The sequence below is a fragment of the Vombatus ursinus genome, unplaced genomic scaffold (genome assembly GCF_900497805.2).
Source record: "Vombatus ursinus unplaced genomic scaffold, bare-nosed wombat genome assembly UNPS02014798.1, whole genome shotgun sequence".
Lineage (NCBI taxonomy): Eukaryota > Metazoa > Chordata > Mammalia > Diprotodontia > Vombatidae > Vombatus > Vombatus ursinus.
Window position 1 is genome coordinate 31684996 of NW_020954576.1, and position 15628 is coordinate 31700623.

The 15628-nt window shown below is 38.3% G+C and overlaps 2 protein-coding genes across 4 annotated transcripts in view; both read left to right on the top strand.

The window, feature by feature from the left end:
* Window positions 1–15628, top strand: part of LOC114050013 (3'(2'),5'-bisphosphate nucleotidase 1) — a 40216-nt gene that overhangs the window by 4527 nt on the left and 20061 nt on the right. For both annotated transcript variants that reach the window (XM_027871525.1, XM_027871526.1), the window contains exons 2-4: window positions 1174–1301; window positions 5823–5927; window positions 14454–14561. In XM_027871525.1, the coding sequence (XP_027727326.1) occupies window positions 1174–1301; window positions 5823–5927; window positions 14454–14561 (341 nt within the window). The remainder of the gene's footprint in view (window positions 1–1173; window positions 1302–5822; window positions 5928–14453; window positions 14562–15628) is intronic.
* On the top strand, window positions 6554–9507 carry LOC114050014 (COMM domain-containing protein 5-like). 2 transcript variants are annotated; one of them, XM_027871527.1, is made up of 2 exons: window positions 6554–8114; window positions 8694–9507. In XM_027871527.1, exon 1 carries the CDS (start codon window positions 6807–6809, stop codon window positions 7713–7715), a length of 909 nt encoding a protein of 302 aa, XP_027727328.1. In that variant the 5' UTR covers window positions 6554–6806; the 3' UTR covers window positions 7716–8114; window positions 8694–9507. The 2 variants fall into 2 exon arrangements, with proteins under 2 accessions (XP_027727328.1, XP_027727329.1); XM_027871528.1 differs by having other exon boundaries at window positions 8767–9507.

Below are 15628 nucleotides of genomic sequence, written 5' to 3' on the forward strand. Positions count from 1 at the left end.
CCCAGTGTAAAATCCATATTGAAATATATTTTCACTAGCTGTGTGACCTTGGGCAAGTCACTTAACCCTGATTGCCTCACTAAAAATATATCTACATATATATATATATATAGATATATTTTCTTGTAAAATCATGATTTCTTTTAAAAACACAAACAGCAAGTAAGTAAACCTTGAAAGATGTATTAGATTCCAAAGCAGCAGTAACTTGACTTTGAGAAAAACTTTGTTAGTCAACCTCCACTAAAGTCTCATTTGAGCGCCTCATCCTGGCATGGAGGTAGATCTGGATTTGAAAGCACAAATTCTGGCACATCTCCTAAGTGGAAAATGCTTCAATTCCAGGCCCTGAAATGGATTGAGTTGTCTGTTATCTAAAAACCAGCCTCCCTAAATTGGAAGTTCATCAAGGTCTATCACTTAATACAAGGGGAACCTTGAGCAAATACTCCCTTAACTTAACCTCCTTTCATGTTAGCTTCCTCATCTTTCAAAGAAGGAAACTGAATAGATGATCTCTAATATCCCTCCTACCTGTAAAATCTGATAATCCTATAATTACCAGAAGGTTGAAAACCAAGTAATAAGCTTTCTTTGGCCCAGGCTTCCTTAGAGACTCAGGTAAAGTTTTGCTCTTCTGCAGGAAGCCTTTCTCAGTCCCCTTAATGCTAATGCCTTCCTTCTGAGAGTGCCTCCAATTTATCCTGATTATATCTCATTTTAGACTTGAGGCTCCTTGACAGCAGGGACCAAGAGTTGCTTCACTTTGAATCCTCCATTAATTAGCGCAGTGCCTGGCATCTAATAGGCACTTAATAAATACTTGTAGACTTGACTAGCAACTCAGGAGCTCAATGAACTACTAAGGCACTGAAAGATTATCATCTTTACATGAAAATCAGACTGATGTAAAAGTCTGAAAGAAAAAGTACAAGTGAGTTGAGTAAAAAACTAAATGGCTTGGATTCATTTGGGAACTACTAAAGTTATATACATGTGCTAGTAGATAGATAATCTTTTTGTTGTAAAACACTGGGGATAATGGGTTTCTGCCAGAACTTATACTGTATGTAATTCAATTCTACACCTTCATGCAGATATTGGAATAAGTGAAATTGGAAGTTTATATTGCCTCTGTGTATTAACAGGAAGCTTTTCTTGACTTCTTTTCAGTGTTAATCATGGCTTCCAGTCCAGCTGTCTTGATTCGTTTGGTTGCTTCAGCATATTCTATTGCTCAGAAAGCTGGAATGATAGTCAGAAGTGTGATGGCTGGGGGTGATCTTGGAATCGTGGAGAAGGTACTAAGTTACATCTCATTTCTTCTTAATTTTGTGTTCACTTTGCTCCAGCTAAGTAATCAATTCTGACAATTTAGTAGTCAAAAATAACATGTTTTTTATTAGGAATGTGTAACAGCTTTGTGTCTCATATATGAGGCAGTAATAGTAGCTAGAGTGCATTGTTTCCAAAGCACTTTACATATACTCTACCATTTGATCTTCATTGAAGGAACAGTTGAAAGTCTTACACTTTATATGTGGCTTGCTTAAGTTTTAGTTGTGAACAGTGTTCAAACACTGTACCTTTATTCAAACCCTGCTTCTGACGCTCACTACCTTTTCAGTCATGGACACGTAACCTTCTTGCATCTCAGTGTCCTTACCCATAAAATGAAGAGGTTGGGCTAGTTGGCCTATAAGATCCATTCCAGCTCTAGATAGATGATCCCACCATTCTTAGAGCCCTGCCTTCGACTTAGACCACTCGCCCTTGTGATTGTCACTAGCCCTCATTAATATATTTCAAACCCTATTTTATAGCTAATATTTTGTTATTTCTCATATAATCCTTGTTAAATGTGACCATTCTAATAAAATGTGACAGTTACCAAGTACTTGTCCATCTCTGATTGGTCCTCAGAGTCCCTTGATGATGCAGTATAATCCATAGTCCCCTTACTGTATTTTTCTTTCTAATACAATAGTTACAAATTGGGACAATAATTACAGTAGCAGTTAGTTACAAGAACTATCTCTGTGCATGTATTTCAACTTTTAAAATATTCTTATATTTCCTTCATCTATATTTAGTCTTAATAATATTATACTGTTTCAGTCTGAGAGGTTGAGCCACCTCAAAGACTGGAGTACAGGACAGGGTCGTCTAGATTGAATTCACAGACTCAAGCATTCTTCAAATTAAGGTGGTAAAAAGTTTATTGTTACGCTTTTCAGTGGGCAAGCATTCTTAAGGAACCTGTGAGAGACTGAGAATAGAGCTAAGGTTTATATGGAAAAGGGCATGAGAAAAGAATGCCAGGGATACTGATTAGGTAATCTAAAGGTCCAGGTGTCTTTGGGAGCTGTGGATGGGAAAGTGTAGGGAGTATACCAGAGAAGGAGGGAGATGTCAGAGGCATGGGTCTTGGGAGTCTGGCAGGAGGAAGAGTCCTTGGGCCAGCCAAGGACAAAATTCCTTGGGCCAGCCAAGACACACACCCCCCCATCCTAATTAGAGAATGCTCTGCAACAAGGGAAAGCTTTCTCGCAAGACAGGAGCTTACTAAGGAAATGGGACGCTTCCAATGATCTGAGGGCTGGGGCCTGAGCAGCCCAGCACTCTCTCACCCAGCTTTGTGTAGCTGCACCAGGAAGAGATAAGGGTGTTGCTGGGGTGCGTGCATGAGTAATTGCTAGGCATAGTGTCCTTGGGCTGAGGAGTGATTGTCAGAGACAATGTTTCTGAGACTAGGGAGAAATTGGGGTCCAAGTACAAGCACATGCACCCAAGTACTCCATCAATACCATTAAGCACAAATGTATAGAAACTGGTTTTTTGCCTTTATTTGTATCCCTGACTTAGCACAGTGCCTGGCATATAGTAAGCACTTAATGAATGCTAGTTGACTTACTGACCTAATAGAGGAAGGCACCACTAAAGCATTGCTGTGACTCTAATAAATATACCCTTTCCTTAAACTACAGTAAACTTTGTTGAGTACTGTATCATACCTTTGTCTGTGTAAGCAAATTTTGGAATGTAGGTTAATATTTAACGTTTTATCGATGTGGAAGAGAGATACCAAATGTATAAATTTATAGTTACAGATTCTGCTAATAGCCAAACCACTCTTCTGTTGTCAGATTGGACCATAGTAACTCAGTTCAATTAGGTAATATTTTAAAGAGTAACTTACTTCTAACAAGGGCCACTGACTCAAAGGGAAAAATATCAACTGAGGGTAATGCAGAAACAAAAAAAAAATATAAAAATACTTGTGTTATGTTTTGAAAAATGAATTTATATTTAAAATGTAAAACATTAACATCATCCACTTTTAAATTTTAAAATAGGAAGCCAGACTATTAAAAATGCATGAAAATAAAACTTAAATTGAATGGGAATAGAATTTCCAATGGCAGTTTATAGGGGAAAATGATCAAGAAATGTTATTCAACTTGGTACTTTTGAAGTGTGGTCACAAAAGGCTTTATTCCAGTGATTTAAAGAGATGTACTCTGTGCTATGTGAGTCTTCCTGCTTATTGTAGTCACCAATTAATTTGCTGTGCTGCAAAAGCAAAGCAGTCTCCCTGCTAGAAGAGACCAAAAAAAGAATGGACTTGAGAATCAGCCTTCTGTGGTCAAAGTTATTAGAGAGGAAATAAGAAATATTCTAAGAAGGAGGCAGAAAATAAAATTACACAAAGAGGGCAATTGATACTAGTGTCCAGAGGCTTGTGAATAAGAAAAGGTAACACAGATGGAAGAGAGGTAAAGAAAGAAGAGAAAAAAACAAAAGAGAAGAGAGAAGAAACTGAACTATTTGAAGTATGCTCTAGGTATAACATTCAGTGTGCAGAGGGTGATTTAGAACTTATTGAAGAAGGCAGTTAGGTAACAGTTATTTTTGAAGTACTTGCTATGTACTAGGCAGGCTTGTGCTAAGTGCTGGGGATACAAAGAAAGGCAAAAAACACTGTCCCTGATCTCCAGGAGCTCATATGCTAGTGAGGGAGATAACATGCAAATAACTATGTACACATATGGTATGTGTATGTAATACATGTGATATGTGTGTATTGATATATTTTCATATTTCTCTTTATCATGTATTATATATGTTTATGGAGAGAGAGAGAGAGAAGAAAAGAGGGAGGGAGGGAGAATGAATTATAAAATGGAAGGAAGTCTCAGAGGTAAGGGGAGTCAGGGGAGGGGTTGTCTAGGAAAGGGTCCTGTATAAAGTAGGATTTGTAGGATTCAAGCCGAGTCTTGAAGGAAGCTAGGGAGCCTAGGAGTCAGAGATGAGGAGAGAAGCATTCCAGCCATTGTGTCCAGTGAAAAGACATTTGGGAAATGTCTGTGTGTGTCTGTGTGTGTGTGTGTGTGTGTGTGTGTGTGTGTGTGTGTGTGTGTGAGGAACTGTACATAGTTGGATTGTAGAGAGCATAGGGGAAGAAAGGGGTATCAGGGGTAGGGAACTTGGGCCTCAAGGCCACATATGGCCCTCTAGGTCCTCAATTAAAGCCAGTTCAAAGGGCCAAACTTGAGGAGGAATGGGAAGGCTGGAAGGGGCCTGGTCATGAAGGGCTTCAAATGTCAAATAGAGGATTTTCTGTTTGATCCAGGAGGTAATAAGGAAACACTGGAATTTATTGAGTAGAGGAGTGACATGGTGAGACCTGTGCTTGAAAAAAAATCACTGACAGTTGACTGGTGGGGAGAAACTTGAGTCAGGGAGACCAGTTAACACTCTGTTGTAGGATTCTGGGCATGAGGCTATGAGGCCTATACAAGGGCAGTAGCTCTCCACTCCACAAGAGTGGAGAAAAGGCAACATATATGAGAGATGTTAAGGTAAAACAATAAGATTTGGCAACAGAATGATTGGATATGTGGGATGAATGTGAAAACTATAATGGAAAATTATAAGAAGATCCAGGAGCTGGGGGGGGGGGGGGCGGGGCGGAGATGGCAGGGGACAACACCCACTGTTAGAGGAGGAAGATCCAGCAAAGAAAAATCAAAAGAGTGGTCAAGCAGATATGAGGAGAACCAGCAGAAGTCAGTGTCATGAAAACCTAGAGAGGTGAGAGTATACAGGAGGAGAGGAAAGAAGGGTATCACCACTCCTTATCCAAGTTCTTACCCCCTCAATCTGAACTGCCCAAGCACTGAAAGGATTCCACCCTTGACTTTGAAAATCTCTCTAAATTTTTTCACTTAATGATTAACAAATGCCTGCCTGGTCATACCCTCCACATCCTGGTGATTCTGAACTCCTACAGATCATCATCCATACTCTACTTCATGTCCTGTGTTGCCTGATGCCCTATTCCTGGTTCCCATCCCTTGCAAGCTGGAGATACAGATAAGAAAAAGAAAAAACATTCCCTGCACTCGAGGAGCTTACTGTCTAATGGGGGAAGTCAGTTACACAAAAGGAGGCTGAAAAAGGGAGGGGGCCCTAGAGAGTAGAATAGGCTTCCTTGTAGATACTAAGTTTCCCATCACTAGAAAGTTCAAGCCAACATTGGTTGACACCAGGAATACTGTAGAAAGGATTTCAGTATTGGGAATAGATGTTTGATTAGATTATATCTCAGTTCCTTTGAACTCCCAAGATGCTTTGAATCCTACTATGAAACAAAAGGAGATGGGGTAGGAAAATTGGGGATGGTCCAAGTAGAGAGAAATTATGGGAATTTGTAGGGTCATTTCAAAGATAGAAACAGTATGCACTACTACAGGATATAGACTAAAAACTGCTCACAGTGGAGGTAACTTTTTCACAATAATTTTCATCCTTTTTTGTAGACATCCTCAGTAGATCTACAAACCAAAGCTGACCGATTGGTGCAGATGAGTATATGTTCTTCACTGGCACAGAAGTTCCCCAAACTAACAATAATAGGAGAAGAGGTAAAAGTTTTCTAGTGACAAAATTTGCTTTGTCTTTGTTGATTTTAAATTTAATTACTGTCATTTAAAAATTTAACTAGTTATAATACTTAATAAGAAGGTATCTTGGATGCACATTGTTTTAAAGGCAATGATTTCCAAACTTCATATAAGAAATGCTTGCCTTTCTTACAAAACAAAACCATTTTTCACAAAATAAACCAATGCATTACCTGTATCTCATATTTTATTAAAATAAAATTAAAATATGTTAACAATTTTATAGCAATGAACAAATCTCAAAAACCTAAAAATGGATATTTTATTTAAATAACCTAAAATGATTATATTAGTAACCATAATGTTATTATTGTGATGAGTGGACTTGTTTTTTGGTGCAATTTCTCAAAAATATAGTGTCATTGATATTGTTACTCATTCTTTTTTGGGGGTCAGCTAGGCGGCAGTATGGCCCGGAGTCAGGAAGACCAGAGTTCAAATGCAGCCTCATCCACTTACTAGCAATATGACCCTGAGCATGTCACTTAACTTGTTTACCTCAGTTTGGGAGGTAAATGGGAATGATAATAGCGCCTTAACCTCCCAGGGTTGTGAAGATCAAATAAGATAATTGGAAAGCACAGTACATGGTACATAGTAAGCCGTATTGTAAATGTTGACTATTTTTTAGTTTTACACAAATAAGACCTTATTAACGTCAGCAAAACTGGCATTATTTGATTTGATAAACTACAGAGCTCTTTATTTGCCGAGAGCCCGAACATTAAGATTTTCTGGTGCACTAGAGTGTTTTAATGCATCACTCAGGCTGCTGGGGCAGCGCAGCCAGGGAGTCAGAGAAGGACACGTGACCGGCGGACAGCTCCAGGCGGGACTTGCATGCACTCTACCCTCCGCCCGCGAGGGGGCTGCAGTCTGGCTGCCCCTCTTCTGCTGCTTCCCCGCCCCGCCTCGGGAGAGCTGCATCCGGGGCTTCCGGACGTTGTACGCGCCGTCCCTCTCTTCCCTCCCCGCCTCGCTCGGGTCTGCCGCTTCTCAGGCTGTAGACTTCTGCTCCTTTCACCGCAGGCTGCTGGGGCGCTGGTGGCCATGTCAGCGGCAGGGACGGTTGCAGGCCGCGGCCTGAAAGCGGCGGCTCCCTACCTGCCCCCCGCCGGGGACGGGCAGGGCAGCCGGGGGAGCTTCCTGGGCCCCCGTCCCCCGGCCGCGGTGGAGGCCATGGCCCGGCAGCTGCGGGGCTTGGACAGGGACTTGTTCCGGCAGCTGCTGAAGGTGGTGGTGAGCGCCCTGCAGGGCGAGGACTGCCGGGAGGCCACGCGGCGTCTCGTGGACTCGTCGCCGTTGTCGGAGGCGCAGCTCGGCGCCGTGGTCGCGGGCATGTACGCGCTGCTTCGGGAGGCCCTGCGGCTGCCGGCGTCCGCCCTCAAGCCCGACGCCTTCAGGGAAGACCTGCAGCAGCTCCAGGTGCCCGACGAGTTTGTGACGGATTTCGCCAACGTGGTCTTCGGCGGCCGGCGCCCCGACCTGGACGGCCTGGCGCGCGAGCGGGGCGCCCGGCTGCCCACGGTGGCGGACTTCAGGTGGAGGGTGGACGTGGCCATCTCCACCAGCTCGCTGGCCCGCTCCCTGCAGCCGTCCATCCTGATGCAGCTGAAGCTCTCGGACGGGAAGGCGCATCGGTTTGAAGTGCCTGTAGCCAAGTTTCAAGAACTAAGGTACAACGTTGCCTTGATCCTGAAGGAAATGAATGACCTAGAAAAGAGGTGCATTCTTAAAATCCAGGACTGACGCCCGCCGCCTGTGATTAAGTTCGGCGACTCCCCAAGAAGCCCCCTCTTAATACAGACAGAACCCGGAATCATGAAGCATAATGTCTCTCAACATTGTATCATTTCTCTTACTGTACTGTAAATATTTTTCAATTAAATATTGGTTGAGAAAAACAACCTTAAGTGAGGGTTTTTTCCTCAAAAAAAAATCCTTAAGAAGATGACCGTTTATGTTTAAAATGTTTTGTATGATTCATAAGGAAACACTTTAACTAATAAAGACTGGAGACTTTCTAAGAAAAAAGATGAACCATCACAGGACTGGTGTATATCAGCTGTTCTTATTCCGATGAAGAGCCAGTGTGTCACAATTGCCTTCTGTGAATGGGCTTTTGTAGACTAGTTAAGTGATTAATAAGTATGTCTATTTCTAGTTCATTTTCAGGGCAGTTATCTTAAAAATTGGAAAACATGAAAATATTTTGTAAATTTATAGTTCTAAATTTTTCAAAAGAGCAGGGACTTCATCTCTTGATCAGCATATTAACTTGACCTGGCATTAATTTATTTGGGGTTCTAAGTTTTTTATAGCATTCCACCAAGTATAAAAGCTTCAGGAAAAAAAATTTGTGAGATGGATTTGCTTCATCTTTATTATTTTACTGCACCCCCCCCCCCCAAGCCCCAAGAACAGAAATTGCTCAAACAACCTTAAGAGTGTTTCCTCATGACAAAGCCAGACAGTTTCACAGGACTATAGAATGGAGGTCCTCGAACTTTTTTGGTTCCAGGACTCCAGTACACTCTTAAAATTATTAAAGACTTCCATAGAGATTTTGTTAATATAGATTATCGATATTTATGGGATTAGAAATTAAAACTAAAAATTTAAATATTAACAGTAAAATCATTACATGTTAACATTTTCACGAAAAATAACATCTGAAAATTAAGTGAAGAATGGTATTATTTTACATATTTTTTCAAATCTCTTTAGTGTCTGGTTTAATGCAAGACAACTGGAGTCTCATCTGCTTCTGCATTCAACCTATTGTGTTATATTGTTTTAGTTGGAAGTTTATGAAGAAAATCACACAGGTGTGTAGTTGGAAAAGAGGAGTGTTTTAAAAGGTAAAAATATCTTAGTGTTACTGTGAAAATAGTTTTAACCAAGTGGACTCCCTGAAAGGGTTTCAGTGACCCCCTGGGATCATGATCAAGACTGAGAACTACTGCTATACAAAAACCTTGTTCTTAACCTCTAAATTTTCTCATAATTTTGTAAAAAAAACAAGCCACTTTTTTTTTAAACAGACTGTTAGTCTTTTATTCTCATACTTGAAAAGGGAGCTACACCCTCATATTTCTCGGTACAAGTGATTATGAAACATGCAATATGTTCTGACTATGAGGAGAACAACTTTCAACTTTTACTTTTAGACTCAGGAAAGAGCCCATAATTTGCAGTGATAGGAAATGAATTTGATTCTTGGCCCTGCCACTTAATACTTGGCAGGAGGGTTGGATTAGATCACCTCTCGAGACCCTTTTTGCTAGACCATTGTTATATCCGGACATCAGTAGAGCTCCATTGGCATAGAATGCAGTACATTATCCCACACTATATCATTTTTTTTTAAATCTATCAGTTGGAAATTTTTTCTTGTGGCATTGTTATTATTAGGTTTGCAGGATAAGCAGATTTCCATAGCATTGGCTTCACCAATATATTGAATAGATAATCCATCTTTAATTATGCATGTTTCATCTACTTAAAATACAAAATTGAAAGATTTATGTTTCTCATTTGATTACTGAGGTGTTTAGAAATGAGAAGTTTCTTCCCACTCTAACGTGTGCAATCAGTGATCAAAAGATGAAATAATGTCTTTTGAAGGAGCCATATAGGGAGACAAGTACATATGCAAGTATATATGTAATATAAAAAAACCAAGTACTTACATATAGAGTAGTTTGGGATTGAAGGAACTAACATTTGTGAAAATCTGGAAGGGTGTCATTAGGTGGCACAATAGTACCCTGGGCCTGTAGTCAGGAAGACCTGAGTTTAAATCCTACCTCTAATACTGAGGGCCCCGGGGCAAGTCACCTAACCTTTGTGGGCCTCAGTTTCCTCATCTGTAAAATAGATAAGAGTATCTGTTTCAGAGTTATGAATCTACATGAGATAGTATTTGTAAAGCACTTAGTATGGTGTGTATTATGGCATATAGTAGGTGTTTCATCTTTTTTTGGTATGTATATACATGTATTTACATATGTACATATATAAACATTCATAAATCAAATATATCCCACAAATTTCTTTAAAAATAACATTTTGCTATGAAATTAAATGAAGATTTTAATTTAACTTACACATTTTCAATAAAATGAGACAATGGATATTATAAGTTCTTTATAATTAGAAGTTGCTAAAAGACAGATTCTGCACATATTTATACATTGCATTTCATTTAGTTATTATGACTGACCATATCCGAGATTATTCTGGTAGCAGTGGTAGTCACCACTCCTATTTTGTGCTTATCTTTATCAACAGTAACTTAGCTCAAGGCTTGTGTGACATTGACCTTTAAAAGCATCACAAAGCAGCATTCTACCAACTATCTTTCAGAAAGTCCCTTATGAGAGCGACTATAAAAATGATTCTGGAAAAAGGAAATTTTCCTTGAAAGGAGTCATAGCAGGGTAGACATGGCTGGTCTCGTTAATAACTTGCTAATATTCTGTTTTTCTTTTAAAAATTTTTACTATTTATTTTTATCATTCTGTTTTAAAAATTTTGAGTTCCAAATTCTTTCCCTCCCTGTTACACATCCCTCAACCACTGAGGTGTGCAATATATCAATTATAATGTGGAATGAATTGGCAATATATATTTCCATATTAGCCATATTGCCAAAAAAAAAAAAAAAGAAAGAAAACTATACTTCTACTTGTACTCAGAGTTTATCAGTTCTTTCTCTGGAGGTAGATGGCATTTCTCACGAATTCTTTGCAATAGTCTTAGATCATTATATGTATCAGAGTAACTAAGTCTTTCACAGTTGACCATCATTACAATAGTGCTGTTACTGTGTGCAATGGTCTGGTTCTGCTCACTTCACTTTGCATCAGTTCGTAAAAGTCTTGCCATGTTTCTTCCAAAACCAAACCCCTTGTCGTTTCTTGTTTCTTTTTTCTTTTTACTTAATAGTATTTTATTTATTCCAATTACATGTAAAGATAGTTTTCAGCATTCAATTTTGTATGATTTTGAGTTCCAAATTTTTCTCCTTTCCTTCCTCCCTCTCCAAGACAGCAAGAATCTGATATAGGTTATTCATGTACAATCATGTTAAACATTTCCACATTAGTCATGCTGTGAAAGAAGAATCAGAATAAAAGGGAAAAACCAGGAGATAAGTGTTGCATCTTGAAGGAAGGAAGGGATTTTGTGGACACAGAACTTTTAAGAGTATGTTCCAGGCACAAGAAACAGCAAATGGACTGCAAATGAAGTCAAATTTGTTTTGTGCATAATTTGTCCATTTCATTCATATCAAAATCATAAAATGATACCAAATTTCTCCTATTTTTTTTACACTTAGCGATTTTATAATCACTGACATACTGTGTAAGCAGTTCTTTCGCTGTCACAGACATCGTTTTTTTAAATATTTTTCTCTACTAAGAATATTGATTTTCTCTGGAAAAATTTTCTTGTCTTGCCGAAATGTTGCACAGCTATACTTTCAAGCTATTTTAACTAATTAGGTTTTATATTATTTGAAGCTAAAGTATTAATCATTCAAACCCAGTGCTCTTTCCATCAGCAACAGTTCTTGTGAATCTTTATGATAAATACAGTGAATCATGTATTCTGGATTTGGGCTTGTTGCTTTTTTCCCCTTCATTTCTTTACTTAATTTAAATTTTTAAGCTATCACCATTATTAAATTTTCTGCTATTTTCATGGGTTTTTGTTTTAAAACAGTTGCTTTCCATCATGAAGGGATATTGTTTTATTTGTACAAAAATTAAAGACAGCAAAATATGTAAGACACTTAAATTTGTTGCAAATTTCAAACCATTCAGACCAACTATAATTCTTAAGTTTTTTTTTCAACTTTTTAATTGCAGAATTATTTGGAAACCAACTTATATCATAGTTAAAATGATGTTAAAATATAATAGATATTATAGTACTTTTAACTTGCACAAAAGATGGTTTAATTTCAAATTTAAACAGGTATTCAAATACCACTAGCAGCTTATAATGGTGATAGATTATACTGAGGTCAGTTTTCAACACCAACTCAAATTTGACTTTGTGCATGGTATGTTAAAGAATTGCCACTTTTCATTTATTGCTAATTAAAGAATATTTTCTATAATCTGTATTTTCTTTGATTTGAACTTTTTCAGTTTTTAAAAGTGGATTACTTGTGTGGTAATTATACAAAAAAATTAAATAATTTTGGTCAATGCTTCACCCCCACACCCAGGTTTTGCATCACTGCAGAGGGGCATACCTCCACACTTTGAAAAACTTTACAGTTAGGCATAGTATTTTAAAGTATCATATATTTAGAACTGAAGCAAACTCAGTTCAACCTCCTTATTTTACAGATGAGGAAACAGACCCAGGGACGTTTAGTGACTTACCTAAGGTCATGTAGGCAGTAAATAACAAGAAATGGGACTTGAACTCAGGCCCTCTGGCTCCAAATGTAGAACTCTTTATATTCACCATACTTGCTTCTAACTTATTATAGGGAAAATGTGGCATTATGAAGTACTACATTTATTTAAATTCTATCACAGAAGTATCCCTTGACTGAAGCCACAGAAACTGGCAACCTGTATCACTCCCTGTCCTTTACCCTGCTACGTGGTCTTATACAGGGTTCGGTGATAGAGGTGCCTGCCTCTAAAGAGAGTTGCACTCTAATATTCCTTGATTTGATAATAACCCCCCACCATTGCCATTCCTGTAACAAATTTACTTTTAGGTCTAAGGTTTCAGAAAGTAGGGAATGAAAGAGGAAGGGAAGAGTTCTGTCAAAGAAAAAAATATTGTACTCTGTTATAGGCACAAGCTTTTCTGAAATAATTTTCATTAATTTGACTATTTTAAATTCAAACCATATTATTCAGGGAGAAATGTCCAAACTGCCAGAATCCCTTATGCTCCCAAATATCTTTCAATACATTTTGAGGTAACATAGGATTCTTGAACAGGGACATTTCATATAATAAAACAGTCACACAGTTCAGGGCTAACATTTTGTTTCATCAGATAGAACAATAATTACTTTTGGTCCTTGTCCTTGAAGAACCAGTTTCTTAATTCTTCCGTGACTATTCCTTCCAAGGATTCTTCTTTTCAGCTTATTAGAAATGAACTCAAGGTCTTTTAGTCTGATGATTACCCTATTTTGATTAAATTGAATCGCTTAAGGGCTCTTGCCCTGTCTGTAGCCATATCAACTACTTTATCTTAAGAAGTCATGTTGTAATTGCCTATTTATGTAGTGTGTTTTGTGGTTCAGTCTTTTTCAGTCTTGTCTGACTCTTTGTGACCCCATTTGAGGTTTTCTTGACAGACACAGGAGTGGTTTGTCATTCTCTTCTCCAGCTCTTTTTACAGATAAAGAACTGAGGCAAACAGGGTTCAGTGACTTGCCCAGGGTCACACAGCTAGTCAGTGTCTGAAGCCAGATTTTAACTCAGGAAATTGAGTCTTCCTGACTCCAGGACTAGTACTCTATCCAGTGTGCTACCTGGCTGTCCTGTGTCTCATGTTATATGCTCCCAATTAAACATAAGCTTCTGAAGAACAGGAACTATTTAACTTTTGTTTTTGTGATCCCAGTACCTAGCGCTGTGCTTTTCATATAGTGGGTGTTTAATATTTGTTGGATTGGATTGGACAGTAGAAAGGATAGAATATCCAGTCGTAGATTTATTTATATTGGTTTTGGGAAGATTACATCTTTTTTTTCCTTAATTTATTTTTCTAAAGGTTTTACTTAAACAACTGGAGATAGCTGGGTGAAAGATTAGAACCCTGGGCTTGGAGTCAGGAAGACCTGAATTCAAATATGGCCTCAGACACTAGCTGTGTGACCCTGGGCAAGTCACTTAGCCTTGTCTGCCTCAGTTTCCTGGATTGTAAAATGGGAATAATAGCACCTATTTCACAAAGTTGTTGTGAGGTTTAAATGAAATAACATTTGTAAAGCACGTAGCATAGTGCCTAGTATATAGTGGGCACTTAATCAATGCTTGTTTCCTCCTTCCTTTCTTCTCTCCCTCCTTCCTTCTTTTCCTTCCTTCCTTGCTTCCTTCTTTCCTGTATTTGAGAGAATGAAATTGGCACTTTTATTTTTTTGGTGAGGCAGTTGGGGTTAAGTGACTTGCCCAGGGTCACACAGCTAGTAAGTGTCAAGTGTCTGAGGCCAGATTTGAACTCAGGTCCTCCTGACTCCAAGGCCAGAGCTCTATCCACTGCACCACCTAGCTGCCCAAAATTGGCACATTTTAACTTGCTATAATGAACCAGATGTTCCTTATTTGTTATAATACCAGATTTATTTGGGGTTTTTGGGCGGAAGGAGTAATCCATGCCCCAAATGGTAGGCTGAGTAGAAGTATTAAAACCTATGAAACTGTATTCCCAGTGATGTTGATGCATAGTACAATTTCTATATAGTGATATTTTCTTTCAGTGTACTTTGTTTTGATTTAGGATCTGCCTGTTCAAGAGGTAGACCAAGAGCTGATTGAAGATGGTCAATGGGAGGAAATTCTGAAGAAACCATGTCCCACACAATACAGTGCTATCAAAGAGGAAGATGTAAGATTAATATTTATGATTAAATCAGTTTTAGATCAGAGTTTGCCTTCTAAGAAAAACATTAAAATAAGGTAACATTGTAGGTTTTAATAATATATAACCTTGTTTACATGTGTGGTGCTATTTTAAAAAAATCTGTTTATTCAACGTTTGTGAAAGATGACAGCAATGAAAATTAAGTTCCTTAAGAGCTGAGAAAGTATAATCAAAAGTCTTTGGGGGGGAAGGGGAAAAGAGTTACTTTTCTTTTTTAGTCAGGACTTGGAACTTCATCATTGTTGAGGGAATGCCTTTTACTGATAGGGATCTATGCAGACTGCGTAACTTAACAGTCTCAGATAATTGCTTGGCAGTAAATTGAAGTGACTGGTTTATGGTCACACAGCTAGCATATATCAGAGGCAGGATTTTAATTTGAGTCTTCCTGACTCCTTGTCTGGCCCTCTCTCCAAATAACAATAACATGTCAAGTCCCTGAAACCAGGAGTATTTTTGCAGGCAGATACAGTGCCATTACTTTCCTTTTTGTTTTTGATCCCTCTGAAAATGCCTGAAGCCATTTCTTCATTTAGAGAATTAAGATCAACAAAATAATTTTAGCTAACATTGTCCAAAGAGAGGATGAAGCACAGAAGCATCATAATAGCTTTTGTGTATTCACTTATGTTAAACCTATGACCAAAGATAAACACTGCACTTCTTTCTTTCTTCAAATTAAATCTGTTTATTCATTTGTTAAACACATATTCAGTACTGACTGTCTAGATAGTTTAGCTGAATGATATCAAACTCAAATAGAAATGCATCCTTGCTGGCCACATATTCACTCAGAAAACCACAAATTAACATTATTTGTTATGTAACATTATTATGTATTTTTATTTATTTTGTTAAACAATTCCCAATTACATTTAGTCCATTTGCATTGCAGTCTGGCCACACTTGGGAATTTCGTGAGTCACAAAGGGCTCTAAATTTGACACTTTTGTTGTTAGATATACAGTGGTAAATATGGCATGATCCCCAGCCTCAGATAAACTATATCCTTTTTAAAAAAATCTCTCCAC

Coding starts and splice junctions, on each gene's coding strand:
- LOC114050014 (XM_027871527.1), top strand. CDS start 6,807: ATGCACTCTACCCTCCGCCCGCGAGGGGGCTGCAGTCTGGCTGCCCCT.